Here is a 26,103-nt window from a genome sequence, read left to right on the forward strand (position 1 = left end):
TGGCTCCAAATATGGCTAGTGTCATAATTCTTGTCAAAAGCCAACCCCCAAGCGACTGAAGTCCGCAGACGACGACAGAAAAAAGCGGCGAGGGGCAAAAAACTGCATAAACATTGCTGATTGAAATCAACTTTGGCATGAAATCAATCATCGCAAGAGACGGCAACCCTTCTTTCTTCTCCTGCTGCTATATATATTTTTTGTTGTATATATATTTTAGTTCAAGTCTCGCCGTTGTCCTGCCTTTTGCTTATCCGACTTGAAAATCTTGCCCAGGGCCGATGAGGCTGTTTATTATTTCGCTCTCCGTTGAATGGCTAAATGGATACCCTTAAAAATAAATGGAATTGCGAAATATAGTATTTCATTCGATCGATTATTTAATACATTAGAAATTAATCTAATAAAGTTGTCGCACAACAAGACATTAGTTTATTGCCTCTAAAAATACTTTCTTTTGTTCACTACAAAACCATTCAGTTGGAAATCACAGCACACAATCCATTTAAAATTTCCACACTCCTACAAAGGGCATTTCCACTTCGACTCCATCCATCCACATTGTTATCCTCCATCTTTCCCAATCCCCTTGGTCAGTGTTGAGTTTCGCGCTTCGAGTGGCCCTGGATTCCTTCGTCTGGCTGCAGGACATGCAACATGTGACATTGAGAGCTCCAGTCCGCTTTTATTAGTGGCCACTCAAGTCGGAAGGTCGGAACGGAACCCTCGCTCGGATCACTTTGTTTTATTTATGATCATAGTCGGACGGTCGTTTATGCTGCCGTTTTTCAGCTCATTTATTCATATTTACATTTAACATGCGTTTTTCTCTAACGAAGTCGGCGTAAATCGATATTCAATAAACGACATCTGTGAGCATTTTTTCCGACTCGCATTCAGTGCGTTTTTGTGTTGCTCCAAGTCGACCCTTACCCTGCTCGATAATGATCTCTTTGTTGGCTTCAAAGGCAGGAGGATGGCGGACGGAGAACTGAGGTCTGAGCACTGAGGATGGAGGATTGAGTATTGAGAGGCAGGCAGCTGGCTATCCGAACTCGGATCCGGGGGTTATAACATAGATGCATATCTGTCAGGGATGTCAAAACGACAAAACATAATTTATGCTGCACATGCGACAGTCCGTCCCATAAACGAGGTTTATGTGCAATTGTTTTATGGGCCTGGTTTGAGTCTGGTTTTCAGTTTTCAGTTTTAGTTTCGTGGGCTACCGTTTCTCTCGCTCTCAAGATTTCCCCGAAATCGCCAGGGCTTCCTCATTTTCCATGCGCCACATGATTCACTAATAAATTTTCTTTCTTTCCTCTCTTTCTAGGTAAGCGAAAATCAAAAAAAATCCAAACGATCTGGCGGAGAGATCTTTCTGGCCTACGAATACCATTATCAAAAAATGTGGAGCATTGCGGAGCGTTTTTGGAAACTGTGTCGCAGTCATAAATCAGACAAGCCATTGACACATTTTCTAGAGCTTTAAAGCATTTGGTTGCCTCGGTTGTATTTTTTAACAGTTCCAACATCTATCAAAAATAATTAATAGAAAACTTGTCGAAATGTCAATGGGCATGACAAATGTAATTAATTTGGAGCCACAAGAAAAATTGACAAATTATGAACTTTGGCGCTTTTACATCATCGAAACGAATTTTATTCTGGTTTTTGATCCGGTTTCGGGTTTCTTTTGCCGCACAATGCGAACTGTGAAATTGTTCAAATCGGCTTATGAAATAGGCAAATTAAAATCTAAATAAAATACAATTAAGAGATTAGGCCGAATGATTAATTGGATTTGGGCTGAAACTTTTTCCCTCCGCGCTGCCATTTTTCCATCTATTATTTAGTTGTCACAATACATACTCTATTTAAGTTGAGCGTAAGGCATATTGGTTTCGATATGAAACGAAACTTTGGCAGGTGATAATGACAGACTTGACGGGATTATTTTTAATTTTTTCGAGGGTGGGATGACTTGCAGTTTTCTGGGGTTGCATTAAATATAAGTGAGGGTTCGAAACATGAAAACATATTTTGAGAAGTGAGGGAGTGGCCATTTATCCGCTTATTTCTTATTAAAGTGAACTCCAAAATTTGTTTAGAAACAGATGTGGAAAGAAAATACATAAGTAATTAAAACCAGCAAACATTTGATCATCAATTATATAAAATTAATTAAGAAGAATCCACTTAAATGTGTTACTAATACTGTAAAGCCTGAGTTACATCTTCCATTCAAAATTAGATTGTCTTTACCATCTGTAGAGTACCTAAAACCCCACTTCCTACCATTCTCACCTTCATTATGCACAGTATTCACCATACATCATCTCTATCACTTCATCTTTTGACAAATGATCTCGCATTATAATGCAGATTTCGGGTTAGCATAGCTCTTAGCTGACTTCATAAAAGACTTTATGAGTTGGATAAGCTCGAGCTGGATTTTTGGTTACATCATAACTTGGGCAAAGGTTCTCTTGGCCAATGCAATTTCTCAATAAAGCGAACGGCTGCCCACTCAGACCCTTTTCCATCCGCATAAATGGAGCCAAAAAGGAAGGCGAGATAGAAAACAAAGATATAAACTATAAAAGAGTTGATAAAAAAGCTGTGTAAAAAATATGACATTGATAGTCCCCTCTTTTCCCAGGCATGTGAGTCCCTTTTTTGCGTGCACCTCTCATATATATTTATGACTGGGGACTGGATTGTAAATATGCTGGTGGAACCTTTAAAAGGATTTCAGTGTTTTTTCATTTATGAAATTATTGATAAGAGCCGAGGCGAACTGGCGACGTTTTTGTGCCGGCTTCCTTTTAGCAGAAATGCATATTTCGCTGCTGATAAGCGAAGTGAGTGAGAGGAAACTTGGATCCCAAATTCCCTTTGGCGGAAAGTGGTTTTCCTCCTGCCCCTCCTCCTCCTCCTCCTCCTCCCAAAAAAAAACCCACACATACACATGAGACCTGAATGTCGAATTTAATTAACAGCGCAAAAGTCGCACAAAAATGGAGCAGAGAACGCCAGCCAGAAAACCCCTTCAGACAATGGAAAAGTTGTTCTAGCGAAAAGGGGAATCGGGGTCGGTGGTCTGGGAATTTCGTACCCTGTGGCGCCAAATTAACAATATGCGTACAATGTGCGAAAAAAAATCTCCAGAGCCAAGACCAAATCCAAGATGGAAGAGACAGAAAGACCGACTGTCTGAGTCTGGAGCATTTTCCCTGGCACCTTCGGGCGATTTGGCTCATTAGCGACTCCGCCAGACTCGAGTTGGCGTGCTCTGGCATAAATTTGACATTGAAAATGCGAGATGAAAATGCTCCAGACTAGACAAACGGCTCCAGGAACTGTGGTTTAGATGGGGAATTGAAAAAAAACGATCTGCACAGTGAATTAAAAATGGTTTCTTAAAAAATGTACAGCTTTGAAAATATTTAAGAATTATTTTATACTCACAAACTCAATGGCATTTTTTCTTGAATCTTTCATATTATTTATATGATCATGTAAACCTTTTAGAGTGCAGTTTTCTAGTATTTATCCCACTGTGCTCGCCTTTTTTCAAGAGTTCCCAGCAGGGAAGGCGCCTGCGGTTTCCATCCTCTTGTTTTGCCTAATCAAATGCTCCGCCCAACGGGATTGACTCCAGATGGGAAGGGACACAAAGGTTCTTGAGGGTTCATCTGGGCCCTCGGATATAGCAATATGTTTCTCTTCTATTAATATGCGTGTATACCCCAAACAACATTTTGAATAATTTATTTGATTTTTTGATTTCTTGTGCATTTTTTGCTGTCGCCGTAATAACGAAAACAATAAAAGCCAAAGTCATCGAAGGGGGAAGGGGGTGAAGAAGGGATACCGTATGAGTTTCCCGGAGCTTGTTGAAAATCCTCACATTATGGACCATAATCCCTGTTGGTTTATTGCGGTTTTTATTGCTGCCCTCGGGTTCCATTTTGGGCAAATATTTGGCTGCTCTTCTGGCTGTCGGTGCTGGATTTCTTTGCCACCCGAAATCTCCTTTCTGCGAGTGTTCTTGGCCCGTTGTGCATATTACATAAATGTGATAATGATTTATGCTGGCAGAAGTCGGCTTTCGAGAACCAGCGAACCATTCTCCTTTCTTTTCCGTGAGTTGGCCCACATCCGCCGTGTTGGTAGGTAAATACCAGCATTTAAATAATTGGCAACCGGGCGGCTTCCGCTCCAGGATGTTGTTGTTCTGAATCCCCTTAGCCTTATTTCCCCCTCTTGTTTTTCCTCCCGACCGTCTAAGCAAACAGAAAACAACAATAACCAGAAGGCGAAGATGCAGAAGAGCAAACACAAGGCGCGCAAATACAAAAGCAAACAAATAAAAACAAAAAACAATGCGTAAAAAATTTCCTGAAACACTGCCTTGTGAAAATAATACTAAATGTGCCGACTTGGAAATTCTCTAGATTTCGTTAAAGAAAATTAATATCTGGCAGTAAGTCAAACCCATCCTTCAATTGAAGTGTAGAAGTTGAACCTGACTTTAGTAAATTTCTTTCCTTTATGCAAAAAAGCGTGTGTTAAATTATAATCCTCTTTGCTTATTTGGCTTTACAAAAAACAAGTCGGCAAACAGAAATCAGAAGCACTCACATGCGGAAATATACGAACACCAACTCTTGTTCCCCATTTACTTGCACAAAAGCTTAAGTGGCAAAAGTTGTGCAAAAGGCTTACGAACTCCTCAAGCTTTTAGAAGCCCCAACGAAAAGGATACCCCATTCCGTTTGGGTTGCCCGGCGAGTTGCATGCCCATTAAAAATTAAACATTTCAGCATAAATAAATAAATGGTAGCAAAAAGTTGAAGCAGCAACAACACAGCCAACCTCCATCAGCTGGCGGCAAATCAAAAACTTTGCTTTTGCTATTGTTGTTGCCTGAGAAGTCGCGTTGCACTAAAAGCTTATAAATTATTGTTCAGTTTGTTGCTGAGCCAATGCAAAAACAATAAAGAAACGACAACAATATTGGAAAAGAAAGGTACACCGAAAAAATTGAAGTCATTTGAAATTTCTATTGAACAGCAGACAGATTCTCACATTTAAGTTTTCTCTTACCACTTGCAAATTTCTTGATAAAAATTAAGCCAAAAAAATATATTTCTTAATCATTACTCAAAGTGAAAAAACAATCCACTATTTTTATTTTTGGTGTATATACGGGACAGCGAACAACGAAATCAAAATGGCACTAAAACAGGAACAAGTCTAGCTGTAGCTCAGTTAATTTTTTAACAGACCCTCCTCGCCTGACGTCACAGTTCGCATCAAGGACTTTCCAACCTGTCGCTTTTTCCCATTTTTAAAATGTGCTAAAATAGAAATGGAAAGAGAAAAAACGAAAATGGTTGCAGTACTCAAGCTGCCACGGTTTGACATTCTGTGATTTGTGAGACCAGCAGCGAAAAAAAAACTTTTACTTTCGGCAGAGGGATAAATAAAGTTCAGAGAATCAAACAATTTAAATAATAGAAATTTTAAATTTCAAGGAGATAAAAATGCATATAAATAAAGCTGTTTAAGGATCTATTTTTGGCTTTTAAAATAAACTTTATTAACTACTTAAAACAGTAGTACAAGCTTAAATGTACGCTCGTCTTCAATTACCTAACACATGTACAAATGTAGCTAAGATGATGGTTTTCCGGCAGGCTGCTCCCAACAACTTCACCTGTTTTCTGGCCACCTCGCCTCCCTAATTTTGCGGCTATTCCCTGTTTGATTAAAAGTCTGTCTTGTGGGCGAAAAAGAGGATGGGAAATGGCTGGCCAGGTTATTTGCATATGCATTTTGAGCAGCTGCCTGTATACACGTTTAATGTTGCCGTCAGTTGGGAAAGTTGTGATTTTTGTTGTCATCTTGTGTGTGTGTGTTTGCGTTTATGTTGTTGACATGCTAATAATGATGCATATTGGCATAAGATGCTTGAGAACCCCCGGAGTCTGGAGTCTCTTTTAGCACCTACTGGCCGAAAGTCAAACAACGGGGCAACAGCAAATTAGCAGAAATGCAACAGCATCAAACAGCAGCTCAAGATGTAGTTGCAGTTGTAAATGCTTCTTGTGTTTTGATACCCTGCAGGAGGGGGATATTATTTCTATTAACAATGTTTCTTTATAATAGCTTTTGACTCATAAGAGCAGATTTGAGTTAGGTACACCTTGAAGGCTTGAAGATATCAACAAGATTTTTGGGATGCACTCTCCTAAAACCTTAATCTACCCACCTTCCAAATTTGATCAAGATACAAAAAGATTTCTTGCGAAATCAAGGGCCGTGAACTAAGTAAATCTCAGTCGAGTGATAGCTACTCATGTCCTCATGTTGCTCCCGGGCTACACAATTTCTTTTATGCTTATGTTGGACAAACAGACAAAAACGGCAGCAAACAAAAACAACATCGGGGAGAACAACAACATAAGCTAAGATAACATACTATACTCCCCAGCAGCCAGGCGATTTCTTAACAGCGACTATACGAAATGCATTTCCTGTTATTATTGTTGGTGTTTGCGGCAGCAGCCCGCAAAACTCCCCAACACGTTAGTGGCGCATTATGCGTTCTCCAGACCCCCTATCGCTGTCTCTCTCTCTCTCTCTCCCCCGGACTACCTATCTCTTTCTACGGCAGGGCGACTGTCTCTTTCTGGCCCCCAAATGCGAACGCGATTGTTTGCTTAGGTGCATGCTTGCATGATTTCATCGCCGGCAGCACTTTTTGCCTCTGTTCCTGTTGCTGTTGCTGTTTATTTACCCAAAACTTCTTTTACATTTCTCTCCGGAGTTCTTTGCTCACGGTGTATGCATGCATAAATTTCCATGCCACCCACACAAACACACACACTTTCACCCGCACACACACACACACCAAACAAATGGAGAGCATATATGCCAAATGAGCGTAATTAAGTGCCGAGGAGAAATGGGAAAATGTGCGGTGCAAGCTGGGAAATTGAAGCGAATTTGGTTGCACAGATTTTTGGGAAATATTTAAAACACATTTTAACGGGTGAAATTAAATAATAATATTAAAATCAACTAAATAACGAAATGAATAAATGAAGAATGTATTAGAATCAAATCACCTTACTTAGCGTCATATAACCAGAGTGGATAATTCAAACTGCATCCCACTTATAGTTCTTTAGGGCTGTCAAAGTTTTTCTGCTGCCATTTTTTCTCGGTTTTCACATTTTTACATATTGTTATGAAAAACTTCAACTCTTTATTTAACAACTGCCGCAGAGTTTGTGCGTGTGGAAAATTCCTGCTGGAAAGCTTATACATTTTACCTGATTTTTCCTTTTGGCTTTTTCTTCTGGCTAGCTTATCGAAGCACTGTCTCCCTTTCGCTTTGCTCTTCTGTGTGGTTTCGTTTGCTTTCGGTGGGATAACAAAAAATAATGAAATATTTATTCACCAGCAGCAGATTTTTGCTTAATTAAATATTTCGTTTGTCGGCAAAGATTCTTCTGGCAGGTGTTTTCAGCGGAGAAAGCAAAAAACATGTGGACTGTGCGGTGCGTTTTTAATAAGCAGTGGCAGTGCGTTGGCATGACAGAACTATTCGGGTATATTTCATCATTTAAATTAGCACACACAGGAGTGTAGCCATGGCAACACGGGTTCAGGGAAACAAAGGGCCAGGCACAATGCCTTCGGACATGGCCAAAATCAGACAATGGCTCAAAGCTCACTACCCCCTTTGTTCCGCCCCCTTTGCAAATACAACAAAAGGCTGCTGTTCTGGTGGCAATCACAAGAGTAGCAACAACTACAACGAGAGCAACATCAAAAGGCAAGTACAACAGTACAACAGTACAACAGCAATTGACAAATGTCCAAGGTGCAGTCCTTCTATTTCCCCTTCTTTTTTGCCGAAACACATTTGACAAATGCCATCGTTCATCTGCTGCTGGCTCGAAATAGAAATAGAAATCACTGGATGCTGATTCAGTGATTTCTCAGGGTGATAACGGTGTCACGATGGTCTTCGATTTGCATATTGGCGCTGCCGAAGGTTCAAAGGTCACGCCTCGGGTGTCGAATTGCGAGCAGATCTTGTTACTTTTGAAGGGCTTAATGAAATAGGAGATGGAATAGGATTAGAACAGAAAGGTTTTCGGTTTAGGTAGGGAAGTACATTAGATATTCATTTTGTTGAGTTGAAATGTTCACCAATATACCCACATGCTACCCTCGAAATTCGGACTCCCTGCATCCTGTGATTTATTCCCGATTTTGCAACAGTGATACCCGACCATCTCTATTCGTATTTGCTCTGGTTTTCCCGCACCTCTGCTGCGCTGCAAGCTCTCATTACTATCCGCTTTCAATAAATCTGGAAAACTTAATTTCCGGCTGAATGATGTTACCAACCAAAGGCATTCCACCTCTGTCCAGGGATTTACATCGCCCTTCTGGCTTCTTTCTCCCCGCCCCTCCCCTCACTTTTCCGCAAACACACACATTTTTCACCTTTAAGCGCTTTTCGTAATTACATTTCAGCTGTTTCCCAACTGTTCGTTCGGTCGGTGCCAACTGTATTCTGCGCTGCTTTTAATAAAGTTTATCTAGCGATGTCCTTTGTCTCATCCTTATCGACATGCACAAATTTATGTTTAGTCGGTGGGTCCTTTGTGCGCGAGGCCGTGGGCGGGCAAATATTTTCATGAAGTTAATTGAATTCGAGAGGAGCGCAGCAGCCTCAAGTGAAATTTCGTTGCTGCTTAACGTAACTTAATTTCAGCCTGGATTTCCCTACCAAGGGGGTCCCGCCAGTCCGCTTAATGGCCTCTTAATTGCCGCTGCATTAAGTGACAAAACTTGTTTAGCCGTCAAAGATGAGTTTCTTTCGGGGGAAGTCCCCAGAGATGATCTCTGCAATGTTGTGTTCGTGGGTTGGGAAGATCCTTAACCTCCGCTCAAAATGAAATACAACACGCACTCAAGTGGCCTCCGCAGTTTAGGGTTACACATCTCCCACAAAAAAGGAACAAAAGAAATAATACAATCCTCGCCTTTTTTCCGTTCCAGGTGAAAATCCACGAATCATCGAGCATCCCATGGACACGACGGTGCCAAAAAATGATCCATTCACGTTTAATTGCCAGGCCGAGGGCAATCCAACACCAACCATCCAGTGGTTTAAGGACGGCCGCGAACTGAAGACGGATACGGGTTCGCATCGCATAATGCTGCCCGCCGGTGGTTTATTCTTTCTCAAGGTACACATCATAACCAATCAACTCATTTCGAATCGGCTCTATCATTATCATGGCTTTTACAGCTGTCGATGAGGAGGAGGAACGAAGGGGTTGTACCTTTATTTGGGTTCTCAGGCTGAGTTTTCTACTCTACTCCTTTTGGCCTCATGTGAAACGCAACATTTGTGCATAAGCAACTCTTCTGTTCCTCGTCTTCCTTTTTTTTTCGGCGTGCCCATATTATTTTATGGGCTTCCGTCTGGTTGCATTTTAGTTGATAGGGAAAACAACCTGATGAACAAACAAAAGATGTCGTTCGTTGGGGTTAGAGCCCCAAGTTACAACCCCTATATCATTTCGTGCGTGCACATTGCGCAATTTCAGCTAACGAGACTCCTCGAAATCCCCAAACTCGTCGGTCGTCTGTCTGTCGCTCCCATCAGACATTGCAATTTCCTCGGACTCTGTTTATATTAAATTCCTACTCTTTTTTCCCCTTTTCGCCCAGTTATTTTCATTAAATGCAACAAATTCACTGCGTTGTTATTGTTTTTCCGCAGATTATTAATGGCTCAGTGGGTCTTAAATTTCGGTTAAGTTTAAATTCAAATATTAAAAAAACAAATGCGCAAAAGCAGCGTGGATGTATTATCTAGTGCCGACAGCCAGACACTCTCGAATGATTCCACACAAATTTTCAAGTTGAGCCTCGCGGCAAAGCTCAAGTTCAACAATTTACTTTTATTATTGTCCATAACAATTTCTCCAGCAATTTGTAATTTTTTTTTGGGGTAAGTCCAACCTCATCCGAAGGGAGATTCGGTTTGTTGCCAATTAAAATTGAAGTGGCCGAGTGATTAAGGCCCAACAGACTCGACTCAACTCGTGGGGAGGATGCTACCCCTTGGGCAGAATGTATTTTTTAATTAAATTAAATTGCGTATACGCAGACTGGACAACATCGAGCAGAAGAGAGGGACAATGGGCCACGGCACGTTTCACTTTTATTTGATTTCGGATGAGCGGATCTGAGACTTTTTGATCTGACACGTGACCCGGCCTAAGCTGCCCCAAAACTACTTAAATCTCCTAACCCGGTCGTCTAATAATCTCTGTTTTCCCCTGGTTTTCCCGCAGGTCATCCACTCACGGAGGGAGAGCGATGCGGGCACTTACTGGTGCCAGGCCAAAAACGAGTTTGGTGTGGCCCGCTCCCGGAATGCAACGTTGCAAGTGGCATGTAAGTAAAAATGCGCCAATTTCGGTTACACTAATCGCTTGAATATTTGATCAGCGCGTAACTGAAAACATCACTTCACCATGTTTTATTTTAATTGATGGGTGCTTCATAGTTAAAGTAATTCCCATAATTTTGGTTAAACAAGAGCGGTTTTATTCAATTTAATTTTTGTAATTTTATTACTAGTTTACCAGTTACTTTTAAACTGCAATGCCAGAAAAATAAACCTCGCAAACGACATTGATTGATCGGGCTTTAAATCCAGGCAAAATGTTCGCCTAATTGGGGGTTGCATTTCATGAAATTTACCCCAAAACGGGCAGCTGCATTTCGGTTCCCCCTCAACAGAGTTCTTGATTTCCGCACCGTGCTTTCTAATTAACAAAATAAAACGAGGAGAAATGGCAAGCATCTTTGTGCCGCGTAATCGATAGCCAGCTCATGAGAGCCGGAAAAGATTTGCGGCGGCCGGCATTAATTAATCCGGCAAACCATAAAAGGATTCCGATTTCAGCCGCGCTTTAAGCCATAAAAACTTGACCATTTGCCGGCACGCTATCCCACTTACGCCGAGTTGGCCAGGAGAAGCCATCGCCATCGCCATCGCTGGTGTGTTTTATCCGAGTGCCTTTGGCGTTCAGTGGAGCGCATTATGCGTTTATTGGAGTGCATTTTGCATTTCGCATTTTACATTTTGTACACTCCAACCGTTTTTGCATTTTCGCCCGATAAAAAAGCGGGCGAAGAAGACGCGCGGGCGAATAAATAAAAATAAGCATTGCAAATGCCAAAGCTTATTAATATTTCCGTTGGCTGTTTGCGAGCGAGAGTTGTCCGTCCGTCCGTCCGTCCGCTCAAAGCCGTAAACCTGAAGCCCGGGCATCATTACCAAGCTTTTATTGGCATATTGAGGTGGAGACGAAGGTGGGAAGGTCCTCGGTCCTCTGGCTTATAAAATATGGACGACTATGGCTATGGCTACATGGCTGCAGCCGGGCAAAGTGGACGTTGCCAGTTCACCTGACAGTTATTAATATTGAATCAATCAAAGCTCTTACTCACCGTCCGTCCTTTTCCCCACCACCGTTCTCAGTTCTCCGCGACGAATTTCGCTTGGAGCCGGCCAATACCCGCGTGGCCCAAGGCGAAGTGGCCCTGATGGAGTGCGGCGCCCCCCGAGGATCTCCGGAGCCGCAGATCTCGTGGCGCAAGAATGGACAGACCCTCAATCTGGCCAACAACAAGCGGATCCGCATCGTCGACGGCGGCAACCTGGCCATCCAAGAGGCCCGGCAATCGGATGATGGAAGGTACCAGTGTGTGGTGAAGAATGTGGTCGGCACCAGGGAGTCAGCCACTGCCTTCCTGAAGGTTCATGGTGAGTAAATGTTTGTATTTGAAATACCTGAGAAACAAACCAGCAAAGGTAGCACTTTCATTTGAATAGTGGAGTTGGTTCTTTAATTTATCCTATCAATGTTATCTCCACTTAAACTTACTCTCCTGACATTTCTTTACTTTGCAGTTCGCCCCTTCCTCATCCGAGGACCCCAGAATCAGACGGCTGTCGTGGGCAGCTCGGTGGTCTTCCAGTGCCGCATCGGAGGCGATCCCCTGCCCGACGTCCTGTGGCGACGCACTGCCTCCGGCGGCAATATGCCACTGCGTAAGTTTTCTTGGCTTCATTCAGCTTCAATTAACCGGAAATGCTCGGGCAGCCATGTTGCCAGTGGCCCTCTTACTGGGCCAGTTACTCACACATACCCAGGCCGCAATTTCAAATGAAATTAAAGCTTTTTTGTTTACCCATTGCTCAAGTAGAGTCGAGGGTTTGTTTCACACACACACACACTGTGGTGAAAGCACAAAAAAAATAGTAGAAAACAAAAAGTTAGTTTATGCGGTTGCTTTGGCCTGTGGCTTTTCGTGTTGCCAATTGGCAGTGTTTACGGAATGCACTGTAAAAATATTCAACCAATTTGGTTTATTTGCAACAAGTTAGCTTTTCGTTTAAATTAAAATTCAATTAAAGCAGATGAATTCTGTGAACACTTTATTTACAAGAAATATATTTCAAATGAAACTACTTTTTTTGCCAGTGCCAAAAACACCTCTATGACAACACTGCTCCCCTCCAATTTCGTTTGCTGTTGTTAGTTTGGGTTCACGGTCTGGGTGGTGCGGTTTCGACCCAGGGTAGCCACCCCCACCCCCTCACCCCCTGAGACAACCCTCGGACACGCCCCCTTTAGCCCTAGCTGGGCAAACACAACTGTAACTTTTAATTCCGTTAATTGCCAATCTCTGTTGGCAGCAATCAACAATTTTGCTTGCACAACACTCGACTGTTGCAATGTTGTCCTTCAGACGGAGTCAGTTGCCAACCCGAAGGGCAGTGCAACTAACCCCTCGTGGGGGGGAAAAACCCTCCCCCCACCCCCGTTCATCCCCTCTGGAGTTTTCTCCAGCTAGTTTACGCTTCTTTAAAGACCTCAAAGAAAATAGTAACTGAAAAGATTCCGAGCAGGGGACACGGCAGCTCCTCGGTTGTTGTCCTAAACTTTTGTTAAGCAAACAATTGGCACAGTGGCGAGAAACAGAGAAGGTGAGCTGACTGCACCCACATTTAAAACCCATTTCGCAGTCAACCGACCAAAAAGAAAGCAGAGCCAGACTCGTCCCCCGAAAACCTTTGTCTTTCCCTCTGTTTATTGTACGGGAAAAACCACAAAAGGTGCTTCTCCCGGGAGGAACAGAGGGCTTCTAGTCAGTCGTATCTTGTCTTGGCTTACTTTGCTGCGGTTATTTGGTTCTCCGGCAGCGGAGAATGCGACTTGGCCATTTTTCCGCCACTTGAACTACTAACGAAGTAGAAGCAGAGGTAGTGGCAACAGAGGCAGGGAGACAGACAGCCGGAAAGTTTGTTTTTCTTTCGAATGGCTCTGGGCCGGAGCCCCCCAGCCTCCCACACACACATGAGATTCATTTCCCCGATTTTCTCCATTTCCTTCGACAGGTCGTGTGCACGTACTTGAGGACCGCAGTCTGAAGCTGGACGACGTCACTCTGGAGGACATGGGCGAGTACAGTTGCGAGGCGGACAATGCGGTGGGCGGCATCACGGCCACGGGCATCCTCACCGTTCACGGTAAGTTAATTGCCAGCAAGAAGCGGCAGAAGCTCGAAAAGTGCACTCTAAAAAACGTTGGGCGCCATATATTTGATTTTGGAATATTGCAGTTGTAATACTAAGTTATTTACTGCTTCAAAAATATTTCTAAAATATTATCTATTTATTTCCTTTAAAAAACTCCTTTTTCTCTGAGTGCTCAAATCCCCGTTCTTTCCTGTTTTAGCACCCCCTAAATTTGTGATACGCCCCAAAAATCAACTGGTGGAGATCGGTGATGAAGTGCTGTTCGAGTGCCAGGCCAACGGGCATCCCCGACCCACCCTCTACTGGTCGGTGGAGGGCAACAGCTCCCTGCTGCTCCCCGGCTACCGGGACGGGCGCATGGAGGTGACCCTCACGCCCGAGGGTCGCTCGGTGCTCTCGATAGCTCGCTTCGCTCGCGAGGATTCCGGCAAGGTGGTCACCTGCAATGCTTTGAATGCCGTGGGCAGTGTGAGCAGTCGCACGGTGGTCAGCGTGGACACGCAGTTCGAGTTGCCGCCGCCGATTATCGAACAGGGTCCGGTGAACCAGACTCTGCCCGTTAAATCCATTGTGGTGCTGCCTTGTCGAACGCTGGGAACTCCGGTGCCCCAGATTTCGTGGTACTTAGATGGGATTCCCATCGACGTGCAGGAGCACGAACGCAGGAATCTTTCGGAGTCGGGAGCTCTGACCATCTCGGATCTGCAGCGGCACGAGGACGAGGGCCTCTACACCTGCGTGGCCAGCAATCGCAACGGGAAGTCCTCGTGGAGTGGCTACCTTCGCTTGGACACCCCGACCAATCCGAACATAAAGTTCTTCCGGGCTGCGGAGCTCTCCACCTACCCGGGACCGCCGGGCAAACCACAAACCGTGGAGAAGGGCGAGAACTCCGTGACGCTCTCGTGGACGAGGAGCAACAAGGTGGGTGGCTCCAGCCTGGTGGGCTACGTAATCGAGATGTTCGGCAAGAACGAGACCGACGGCTGGGTGCCCGTGGGCAGCCGGGTGCAGAACACAACGTTTACCCAAACCGGATTGCTGCCGGGTGTGAATTACTTCTTCCTAATTCGGGCCGAGAACTCGCACGGCTTATCGCTGCCCAGTCCGATGTCGGAACCCATTACGGTGGGAACGGTGAGTTCCGAAAACAATACTTTTTGCTTCAAGCTTCTCCTTTATTAACGCTTAATTATTAAAACCCTTGCAGAGGTACTTCAACAGTGGTCTGGACCTGAGCGAGGCTCGTGCCAGTCTGCTGTCCGGGGATGTTGTGGAGCTGAGCAACGCCAGTGTGGTGGACTCCACCAGCATGAAGCTCACCTGGCAGGTATGTAATCGAGAACTCTTTTGACTGCCCTTCCCCTTCTATAACCATCGTCACCTCATTCGGTTTCCCCTTTTTCTGCATGCAGATCATCAACGGCAAATACGTCGAGGGCTTCTATGTCTATGCGAGACAGTTGCCAAATCCAATAGTCAACAATCCCTCGCCCGTGTCGGCCAACTCGAATCCGCTGCTGGGCTCCGCATCCGCCTCGGCATCCGCATCCGCATTGATTTCAACGAAGCCAAATATTGCCGCTGCCGGCAAACGTGATGGGGAGACCAACCAGAACCAGAACGGAGGAGCAGGAGCACCGTCCTCCTCCCAGCTGAGCACCAAGTACCGCATGCTGACGATTCTGAATGGAGGAGGTGCCTCATCCTGCACCATCACCGGTCTCGTCCAGTACACGCTGTATGAATTTTTCATCGTGCCCTTCTACAAGTCCGTCGAGGGCAAGCCGTCGAATTCGCGCATCGCCCGCACCCTCGAAGATGGTGAGTCGAGTAATTTTTAAGGGATACAAAGGGAGGGTTCTTTGGCAGAGCTATTAGCTCCTTTGATATGGGATATTTGAATGGGGGAACAAGAACAGTAAAACTGGTTAGGGTGGTTTATGCAGGGAGAATTTCGCGATTAGCAATATAACTCAGTTTTCAAAAATGGTTGAACTTCAGTCAATTATTTTGTCCAACTATTTGATTGAAATTGATTTACTTATCGACTTTAATCAACTCTTTATAATTTATTTTTAATTTACAGTTCAGTTTTTCGTAGATTGCTATCTTTGCAGTCGGCTTTAGTAAATTCAATTTCCAGCTTTTTGGATTGTTTTTTCATACTGTCACTCAGGATTTGCCTCCGATTGTCTGCACTGTTTTCCCGGGACTTTCCCCGCCCGATCTAATGAAGCATGTGCATCGAATCCAGCGCAATCCAGCAAACCGTAAAAATACCTTTACAGGAAACTACCCCCGTGAGTCTGAGCCAGGAGGAAATCCTCCAACCCCAAGGTCTCCGAACACCATGTGACAAATGCAGAAGGCGGGTTACCAAGCACTTTTTGCATTGCAACAATAACCCAAATTCAATAAAAGGATATGAGCGATGGAGGGAAAGGGAGGCAGCCTTTATCCTTGACGGACATCAGCTGCGCTCAATGCGGGTCACATAATCGCAAATTATTTTTACCAGAATCGCACAACCCAAAAAAAAGGGCGTAGGCAGCTCGGTAGGTTTATTGGTTACATTTTTTTTTAGGAGGCCATGTTGTATGGGGGAATAATGGAAAGTATGTCAATCACTGAGCGCCGACAAAAAGCAAATCATGCGTACGTAAATGCCAAACAATGTTAGATATCCGAGCAAGGTAGGGATGTCGAATCCACGTGGAAAACAATTGCTCAAGGGGTGGAGCTCTGCTCTTCCAGTTGGGGAATCAAAAAGAGTCTCGAATCAAATGCGGTTTGTGTGCGGAATACTTGATGTCGGCGATTTACATGTGCCATATCCAAGGGGGTACTTTTGGTTTGGCTCAAAGGATTCTCTGCAGTTTATCCAGCGGATTAGGATACCCAGAAATAACACCATTGACAGTTGGGGAATATGTCAGATAAGATTGTTTCAAGCGCCAGCGAACTTGGTGGCCAAGAAAAATGCAAACTCAACGGGCAAAGGAAACTTTCCAGACAGGTTTATCACTTCATTTCATCGCCAGCAAAGCTGTGCAGATATAAAAACTTCCGACGGCACCGAAAGTGCAACGAAAAGTGAACGATTCTCAAAGAGGAGAAAAATTAAAGGGAAAATAATTAAAAAAAACAAAAGCCAGGCAGGCAAAGGCAATGTGGCAACGAGAAACACAAGGAGACCTCCAACAGTGCCGCAAATAAGTCAACAAACAGCAGCAACCGCAGCAATATAAAATGCACAAACGCCGCGCAGCAGAGCCAAATCTCTCTGAAAATCCTGAGCCACCTGCTCCAAGGACTCAACTCCCCTTTCTCCCCGCTGTCATCAAATCAAAACTCATTTCGCATGCATCACATTTTCGCTCGAGCGTTTCGTCTGAGTCTCGCCGAGGACAACAAAAACGGGAGCTCAGCCCAAAGAAATTGCCAACGCAATTGTGTAAAGATAAACAACAATTATTGCTGCTATATGAAGCACTCTGCAGCTGCATCTGTAGCCAGTATTTCCCGGCCTTTCACAGTGGGCCACAAAAATGTGCAGTTGCCGTGCTGGCAATGCAAATTTTATGCGCGTTTGCTTAGCCGGGTTTAAAGGGCGGGGTCTCCTTTTTCCCGCCCGCAACAGGAAACATTTTTACTCGCGTCGGAAGTCGGCAAATAAAGGTGTGCTCCACTGGGTAAACATTAGAGGGTAGCAAAAGGAGGTTAAAATTAAACTTTAGACAGGGGTTTGGGAACTACAGAATGCTCTACATTTCAATTGTTATAGAAACTGTTTAATTTGTAATATATTTTACCAAATTTCAAGGATGATTATCATTGGCAATATTCTATGTTATTTTTTAAGGAGTTTCCTCAGCTGGAGAAAATTATTTTACTTTGAGTTCCTATAAATTTTCCCCTTGCTGTCTTAGAAAGCGACACATAAATCGCAAATAAGGAGCGGTCACTTAGCCATCAGTCACATGCAACCCAACCTGAGTCACATTTGCACCATCGAATTAACCCCCGAAAACCAGATGAGTCACTTTTTCGCAAAGACCATCGAATAGCTCCACTCTCGACTTGAACATTTAGATAAGCTGCCTTCGGTTGCAGCTGCAATTCGGAGCGATCAGAGTGGCAATTTGGAGTTTTTCAATTGCCTGCCAGTGTCTGAGACAATTGTCGAATCTCGTGTGCCGGGGGTCATTTATGCCACACAATGGCAGCTACGTGTTAAGCATCGCGGTGCCTCATCAGCGGAAGAAAGGCGAAATGGCAGAAAGCACCAGGAAGAAAGCAAAGTAGGGGTACAGAATGAAAATAAAACACCCGCATAGACAAAAGCACGACAAGCACTTTAGCATGTCGCAATGTCCCCGGGGAAAGGGGGAAAATTCAGCGAGCTGGGTAACAACAAAGCCAAAAAAAGACAGAAGACAGAAGAACAACTGCACTCCACTTCACACTCCGCTAGACGTTGCCTATTTAGAGATTTCCCTCTTTCTCCGCTTTGTTTTCCCGGTCTCCCACTTTTGTCTCGTTGAGAATTTTGCACGTGTGTGTTTATTTAAAGAAATTGCTTCGCTCAGCCGCACACACAAAAAGATACAAAAACGCAGGAGAAAGAAGAAAGGGGTGGGAGAAAGTCTGCAGGGGATGTGGGATGTACACGGGGAAATGTTCAATCTAAATCATAAAATATTTACGAATCAAGTATACTGATTGTAAATTAAAACCAGGTTCCCTTTACAAATTCAAGCATTAATTAAAATTTTGGTAAATTCATTATGCTTATATTATTTGTCTGCTGAAAGTTTTTGCCAGTGTAACCACTTGTAAAAGCGACAGCAGGAAATAAATAAACAAATGAAGATGAGCTGTATGTGTGTGAAGTGAGCTGCAACTGGGAGAAAGGAAAGGATTCGTTTGCTGCCTTTCAACTGCTTCCTTTTTTGCACGCACTCGATGTGCAGGCAGGATGTGTCTGGGAAGTGCAATGGTCGGGAAACCCTTGAAGCCAGAACACCCGGAACTAGTTGTGCAGCCACTTCCACTCTCCCACCGGAACCCGATCCCACACACTAAATGCTAATTAATTACGGCCACCAAATCTCATTAGAGCGGACGTCAGCTGGGTGACATCACGCACCACAATCAAAAAGCCATTTAACTCTGCTCCTCAATCTCCGGCCAAGCTCCAATTTAAATCTAACCCGAAATGCGTTTTCCGTTCCAGTTCCCAATGAGGCGCCATATGGAATGGAGGCTCTGCTGCTTAATTCCTCGGCGGTGTTCCTGAAATGGAAGGCACCGGAACTTAAGGATCGGCATGGTAAGTAACCGAGTTGAGCCATAAAGCAGTGGCAAAATAATTTCAAAAGGCATAAAAAAGTTAATGTAATATATGTTTTACTATTCATATACTTTCAGGCATTCTCCTGAACTATCACGTTATAGTGCGAGGCATTGACACTGCTCATAATTTCTCACGAATCCTGACAAATGTGACCATCGATGCTGCTTCGCCCACTTTGGTCTTGGCCAACCTCACCGAAGGCGTCATGTACACGGTGGGCGTGGCAGCCGGAAATAATGCCGGAGTCGGTCCGTATTGCGTCCCAGCCACTTTGCGTTTGGATCCCATCACCAAGCGGCTCGATCCGTTCATCAATCAGCGGTAAGTTGGACTTTAAGACCTTTAAGACTTGTCTATTTTTGGTTCCCTCGGAGTGTATGAATACATTCTATTTATAATTTCGGTTTGGTGTTTCAGCTATCCCATCAATCAGGACCATGTTAACGATGTGCTGACACAGCCCTGGTTCATAATACTCCTGGGCGCCATCCTGGCCATCCTTATGCTGTCCTTCGGCGCAATGGTCTTCGTGAAGCGCAAGCACATGATGATGAAGCAGTCGGCACTGAATACCATGCGTGGTGAGTACATTAAAAACTATTCTCATTTGGCGCCCAAAAAGGGACATTGGATTAGGAAAACCCGTTGGTCGCCAAATATGTTTAAAACTTATTGAAGCCGTAAAGATTGCTTTTGATTGGAAGATAATAATATTTAGAATGAAATATTTAGGAACCAAATTTATTTTGTGTGTAAAGATTTTATTATTTTACTATCCATATGCATGCGCCGCTTTTAAAATCCAACTCTGGCCCTCGAGCTCTGCATCCGTTGCGAGCTGCTAGTTTTGGCTTCCTTCCTCGCCAGACACGCCACACACACATTTGCATATATAAATAACGCTAATTCTCCATTGTTGGACACAATAAAAACAACTGGAGCAGGGAACGCGGATCGGGGCGCAGATAAAAAGGAAAAACCAAAATAGGTGCGAATAAATATTTTAGCAGGCCGCGCAGGGAAGCCCAGGAGCAGGCACATCGGCACACTGGCATGCCACACATAATAGAAATTAACATTTTGCACGTGACGCCAACTTCCCCTAGTTCACTAGTCCGACTTCCCTCGACCCTTGACCCCTCGTCCCCTGGAATTCCCGGACTCAACCCCAAATGGCTGCCATTGCAATTATGCATTTAGTTTTGTGTGCATTATTAACCAACAAGTTGTGTGCGCTGGTCAGCCGGCCAACAGGAAGAAGCGCTTTATATAGTGTATATAGGGATAGATATAGGCATAGGACGATGGGGGTTGAGGGCTGCTCTTGTGGTCTAATTGAAATTAGCAGCATTACGAGGTGAGCGGAAAAGGAAAGCGGGAAATGGTAGCCTGTTGACTGGGGAATTGGGCATTTCAGCTTAGAGGGCCTCGCTAAACGGTTGTCAAGAGGCCCTGGGAAATGGTTTAGATTTGTGCGCTGGCCAGCTTTAAGTGGGGAATAAAGTGGGTTGAATAAGTTTGTGATAATATCAAAACGAAGAGCTTTAGTATTTAAAGCTGGCAGTGGTAGTGGCTGTGGCAGTGGAGCAACGCATTTGGCTGTCAGAACTCAGCACTCAACAATGGCGTAGACAAGCCAAAGCCAAAAAATCCAAATGGTCGGAAAAAGAGCGAAAAAAATTGCATATTCATGGGCGCCATTTACCATAAACTAAGCTGCAGAGAGGGAGATCAGAATATTCACCTGCAGCTGAACTGAACCGAACCGAGAACCGAACTGAAAAAAGACAAAAATATGGCAGAGCGGCAGACTGGAGGTGGCGGGCTATAAAACACTCGCTTGATGCGCAGTTATAACCCGGGGACAGTTTAATTGGTTGCATTTTTTATGCGGCCCCCGTGCTGCAGTTGTTGTGTTTTGTGAGCGGGCAATGCGAGTGGAAAATTGACAATAATTTATTTGATTTTGTAGCTGGCAGTCGGGGGATAATATTATTTTAATGCTTTCGATTTATAGCAGGGGGCTTTAAAGTTTCAGGAGGAATGGCACTTGTTTTGGTGGATTGACATTTTAAATTATTTTAAAGGTAAAGGTAGAAGTTTTTTCCTAAATACCCCCTTCAAATTCCCTTTGATATAATCCCATCGAAATCCTTGACGGGAACACCCAATTGTCTAGGCGTTTCTTTTGTGTGTTTTTGTTTAATTTGGGAAAAGCAATTTATTCGGCTCACAATTTGTTGCACCACATTTAATTGCTCTGACTGACGGTCCCCTCCCCTCTCCTCTCACCTGCAGGCAATCACACGGGCGACGTGCACAAAATGCCGAGTCTATCGACTCGCAATGGAAATGGTTACTGGCTGGATTCGGCCAACGGCGGAATGGTGTGGCGACCCTCGCCCGGCGGCGACTCGCTCGAGATGCAAAAGGACCACATCGCCGACTATGCACCGGTCTGTGGTGCCCCCGGCTCCCCGGCCGGCGGTGGTGCCGGTTCCGGTGGGTCAGGCGGTGCGGGCAGCGGTGCCAGCGGCGGCGATGACATTCACGGAGGACACGGCAGCGAACGCAATCAGCAGCGGTAAGTTTCTCTACGAAAAAAAAAACCAATCCAACAATAAAAAGGGGAAGATAGGGTTTATTAAATATATCAACGAAATAGGAATGCTCTTTAGGGAATAATAAACCAAATAATAACACCAGCAAATTAAACCAGTAAAATCCTTATCATAAACCTTGTCCAATTAAGAAACTCTATAAACCAAGAACACCCGAAATCCGAAAATTCTCCTACAAAGATAGAGTGTTCGACAACCTGGCCGCGCAAAGCGACGACAATAAAAATTCACCAAACTGTGAAATTGCATTTTTCTGCCGCGGCGACTACCAAAAAAAGGAGCATCCGCAATAAAAATGGGATAAAAAACACACCGAAAAAACTCACTTTTTGGAAGAGTTTTTCTTTCATTCTCCCCCGGGCCAATGGGAAAATCAAGTTAGGAATAGAAATGTTGGCCACGCTATTTATGTTGATTTTTCGCCAAAGCCCAGTTCAGTTCGCACCGAAAAAATAGCAATGTAATTATTAAGACCTCTGAGCCTCGACTTTAAAAACAGCTTTAAATGATCGAAAAAAAGTGGCAGAAGGTTTCAGGGCTGAAATAAAATATGCCATGCATAATTTGGCCACGAATTTGCAATTAGTTTTGCGGTAGATTGCAAATCAAAGTTGAATCCGTGTAGTAGGCATTTTAACCGGGGGCGATCTAATTTATTTGTCTGGCCTCTGGCAAATGCAGAAAATTTACCAAATGGGGCAGTGAAAATATTGTTTCGGCTTGAAAATGTTTTCCACAATGTTCCTGGCACAAAATTGTAATTGTTATTTATTTGCGGCTGATTCTGAACTGGCCGCAAATTAAGCAAATAATATTTCGAGTGGTGAAAATATGACTGCATGTTTTCGATTTAAGGAAATTTAAAAATTTTAATTTAGGCTTCAAGAAAAAATAAGGAGCACTATTTCATAAACACAGAGTTATTAAAAAATCATTCAGTTGAATGCCTCTTGAAGGGTAATCCCTTTAGTATTGCTGGAATTCAACCAAAAAATTTGATGAAATCTACTTAATGAAAAAAATATATATTTATTTTTGTGCCAACCCAGCTGCTGTCCAACAAATGGCAATTAAATGCCAATCAGGCATCAAAAGCCAAAGAGTCACACTAAAAATAAAGGGGTGAAGCATCGGGAAAGCAAAATAAAAATGTTTAATTTAAAAATTCAGTGCCTGTTCAAGCGACTACTGTAAATAAATACGCAGCCCAGATAATTATAATTATTTTTGCACACTTAATTAGCCATTAAAACGCAAATTGAAAATGGGTTTCACCTTCTCGCCAGGAGTGTGCAGTGCAGCACGAATATTAATAATAACTGCAACAAAATAATAACCATAACAATAAAAGTAATCACACAATAATGAGTGTCATATGTGCCGGGGAAAATTCGTTTATTTGCTGACCAAAGCGGAAAATACTCTGCGAAAAAGGAAGGAAAACTATTATAAAGAGATTCCACAGCTTGAAATTCTGTTCTCGAATAGCTTTATGATAATTAATTCGTTTAATAATTTTAAATGTTTTTTGCCCCGTTGAGCCAGACATTTGACAAGCTCATTACTATTCCGTGAACAGGACCAACTTTCATTCCACGGCGCCACTCATTAAGGGCATTAAAAGCCTTCTATGTGGAGTGGCCGGGCTTTATCCCCTTCGCCATGGCAACTCAACTCCATCAATGCGCCATATATTTTTACAAGCTTTTCAGACTTTTAAAATCGTTTTTTCGCCTTTTTGGGCTGCGATGGCCCCCGCCAGGTTAATCCGCTTTCCGTATTCCAGTATTTAAATGCGAAAATAATGCTAGAAATGTGAGAATGAGGGGGTCGACTGGTGGCATGGCGATTGGGATTGGGGATGTTCTGTGGGGATCCCCGGCATTTCAGCCTTTGTTTAAGCCGGTAATATATTTAATGGATGTAAGGATAACCGTCTCTAGCGTTATTTTGCCACCTGATCTTTGGCGAGTGTGTGTGTTTGGGAAATCCCAACTAAACTCGAGTGTTTTCCGCTCGGAAAAGCACGCAGCAGCCGCAGTCGGTAACGAAAATGCAAATTTCCGCCGCGCCATAAATTGCGCAAATTTATAACCGAAGTGGGCGGGTTTTTCGGAGCCACTGGGTCAGAGCAATATTGTAATAAACAAGCCAAGTTATAACCGAGTGCTTTTTGTTTCAACTCTGTTTGCTTTTATCTCTCTGCTTGCAGGTACGTGGGCGAGTACTCCAACATCCCGACCGACTATGCGGAAGTGTCCAGTTTTGGGAAGGCGCCCAGCGAGTACGGGCGGCACGGCAACTCCTCCCCCGCCCCCTATGCCACCTCCTCGATTCTGAGCCCCCACCAGCAGCAGCTCCAGCAGCAGCAGCAGCAGCAGCAGCCGCGTTATCAACAGCGACCAGTTCCCGGCTACGGCCTCCAGCGCCCCATGCACCCGCACTACCAGCAGCAACAGCAGCAACATCAGCAGCATCAGCAGCAGCAACATCAGCAGCAGCAGCAACACCAGCAACATCAGCAACTGCCCCCGAGCAACATCTATCAGCAGATGTCCACCACCAGCGAGATATATCCGAGCAACACGGGAGCCCCGCGCTCCGTCTACTCCGAGCAGTATTACTACCCCAAGGACAAGCAGCGGCACATCCACATCACCGAGAACAAGCTGAGCAACTGTCACACCTACGAGGCGGCTCCCGGGGGCAAGCAGTCCTCGCCGATCACCGCGCAGTTCGCCAGCGTGCGGCGGCAGCAGTTGCCGCCGAACTGCAGCATCGGAAGGGACAGTGCCCGCTTCAAGGTGCTCAACACGGACCAGGGCAAGAACCAGCAGACCCAGCAGAACCTCCTGGATCTGGACGGATCCTCGCTGTGCTACAACGGGCTGGCGGACTCCGGCTGCGGCGGCTCCCCCTCCCCGATGGCCATGCTGATGTCGCACGAGGACGAGCACGCACTGTACCACACGGCGGACGGCGACCTGGACGACATGGAGCGCCTCTACGTGAAGGTGGACGAGCAGCAGCCGCCGCAGCAGCAGGCGCAGCTCATCCCGCTGGTGCCCCAGCACCCCTCGGAGGGCCACCTGCAGTCGTGGCGCAACCAGAGCACCCGGGGCAGTCGCAAGAACGGAGTTCCGGAGTCCAGCAAGGAGCCCAATGAGCTCATCTACGCGCCGGGCAGCGTGGCCAGCGAAAGGAGTTTGTTGAGCAACTCGGGCAGCGGCACCAGCAGCCAGCCGGCTGGCCACAATGTCTGACCCCTGCCCGCTGGTTCCACCCTGGGCCAGCCCTCTTCCAAGTCCCAATCGCAATCCCAATCCCAGAGTGAGCTGCAGTCGCAGGAGCAGCTCTACGCCCGCGAGGTGAGGGAACTGCTCGCCTGGTGCGAGCGCTTCAACAACGGAGGAGTGGAGAACTTCGAGTAGAAGGGGAATGGATTTGGTGGGGGATGAGCTGAGGGAAAGGATTAAGGTAAAGGGATTAAACGGTTACTGATTAAAAAGCTAGGAAGGAATGCAAGAGAAAGCAAGGGAACTGTGTTGATTACAAGTGTTTAGAGTTACGAAAATATATCTCCAAAATGAAATGAATTATATTTCCAGCATTTAAACCACTATGAAATGAAACATCGATATAAATTTGTTAACTTATTTTTTTTATAATTGAACATTCAGTTTAAACCCACGAACAACCATTATGAAGATTGTTCCCTTGCTGCATTTGTCACAAACTGAAAAGGTGACCAAGACTGAGGATTACTTTTAGTTCGATTAGTATTACAAGGTTTCGTTTCTATGATGAAGAAAGGCCGAGCTCCGCGAATTTGGAGCAGTCGGCACTATGCTAGTGATAGACATATTACCCTTTTCTCCTACTCTCCTACTCTATCCATCTCTAACTCGCGCTAAATCTCCGACAAGGAAACCGCTTTCGTTACGCCGTAGACTAAGGTTAGCTATAGCAAAGATCACTGTAAATTAACAAAAAAAAAGTATGATAAGTTCCTCCAAGTATGCAGACGATGAGAGCCAAGTCGCTGCGATAGCTTTAGGATATAGACACCCGATTAGATAGTTCGATGGGGCATCATTATGTTTGTTACTTAAGGGGTTCGACTTAGGCTTAGCGTCCAGACAGATATCGATTCGGCACCCATGAATGTTTATCCAGTAAGTGTACATACTGTAACGCACTAGCTGTAGTTAATCATACGTACGTATATATAAATCTAACATATAAATATCATATGAATAATGCAACCTAATTATGCAAATGTGAACACAAATGAGTAGACATAACAAATAATATTTAAACATAAAGGGTTACCGACAAGTGAATAAATTGTGCATATAGTAATTTAAACTGTAATAATTGTAGCAGCCCACACAGCCACAGCCCATTATTTAGTTGTTGTTTAACTACCCATATACCTACATACATACTTACTTACTATATATAAT

The 26,103-nt window shown here is 44.4% G+C and overlaps 1 protein-coding gene across 1 annotated transcript in view; it reads left to right on the forward strand.

The window, feature by feature from the left end:
- LOC108095179 (protein sax-3) overlaps positions 1–24,997 on the forward strand; it is a 39,573-nt gene extending 14,576 nt beyond the window's left edge. Inside the window, exons 2-14 of the mRNA XM_043207976.1 lie at positions 9,091–9,281; positions 10,398–10,500; positions 11,594–11,878; positions 12,026–12,166; positions 13,517–13,648; positions 13,857–14,794; positions 14,868–14,987; positions 15,073–15,481; positions 18,897–18,992; positions 19,091–19,337; positions 19,434–19,597; positions 21,315–21,600; positions 23,850–24,997. Of these exons, the coding sequence (XP_043063911.1) occupies positions 9,091–9,281; positions 10,398–10,500; positions 11,594–11,878; positions 12,026–12,166; positions 13,517–13,648; positions 13,857–14,794; positions 14,868–14,987; positions 15,073–15,481; positions 18,897–18,992; positions 19,091–19,337; positions 19,434–19,597; positions 21,315–21,600; positions 23,850–24,900 (4,163 nt within the window). The 3' untranslated portion in view covers positions 24,901–24,997. The remainder of the gene's footprint in view (positions 1–9,090; positions 9,282–10,397; positions 10,501–11,593; positions 11,879–12,025; positions 12,167–13,516; positions 13,649–13,856; positions 14,795–14,867; positions 14,988–15,072; positions 15,482–18,896; positions 18,993–19,090; positions 19,338–19,433; positions 19,598–21,314; positions 21,601–23,849) is intronic.
- Positions 24,998–26,103: the final 1,106 nt, after the last annotated feature.

The sequence above is a fragment of the Drosophila ficusphila genome, unplaced genomic scaffold (assembly GCF_018152265.1).
Source record: "Drosophila ficusphila isolate 14025-0441.05 unplaced genomic scaffold, ASM1815226v1 contig_412, whole genome shotgun sequence".
NCBI classification, from domain to species: domain Eukaryota; kingdom Metazoa; phylum Arthropoda; class Insecta; order Diptera; family Drosophilidae; genus Drosophila; species Drosophila ficusphila.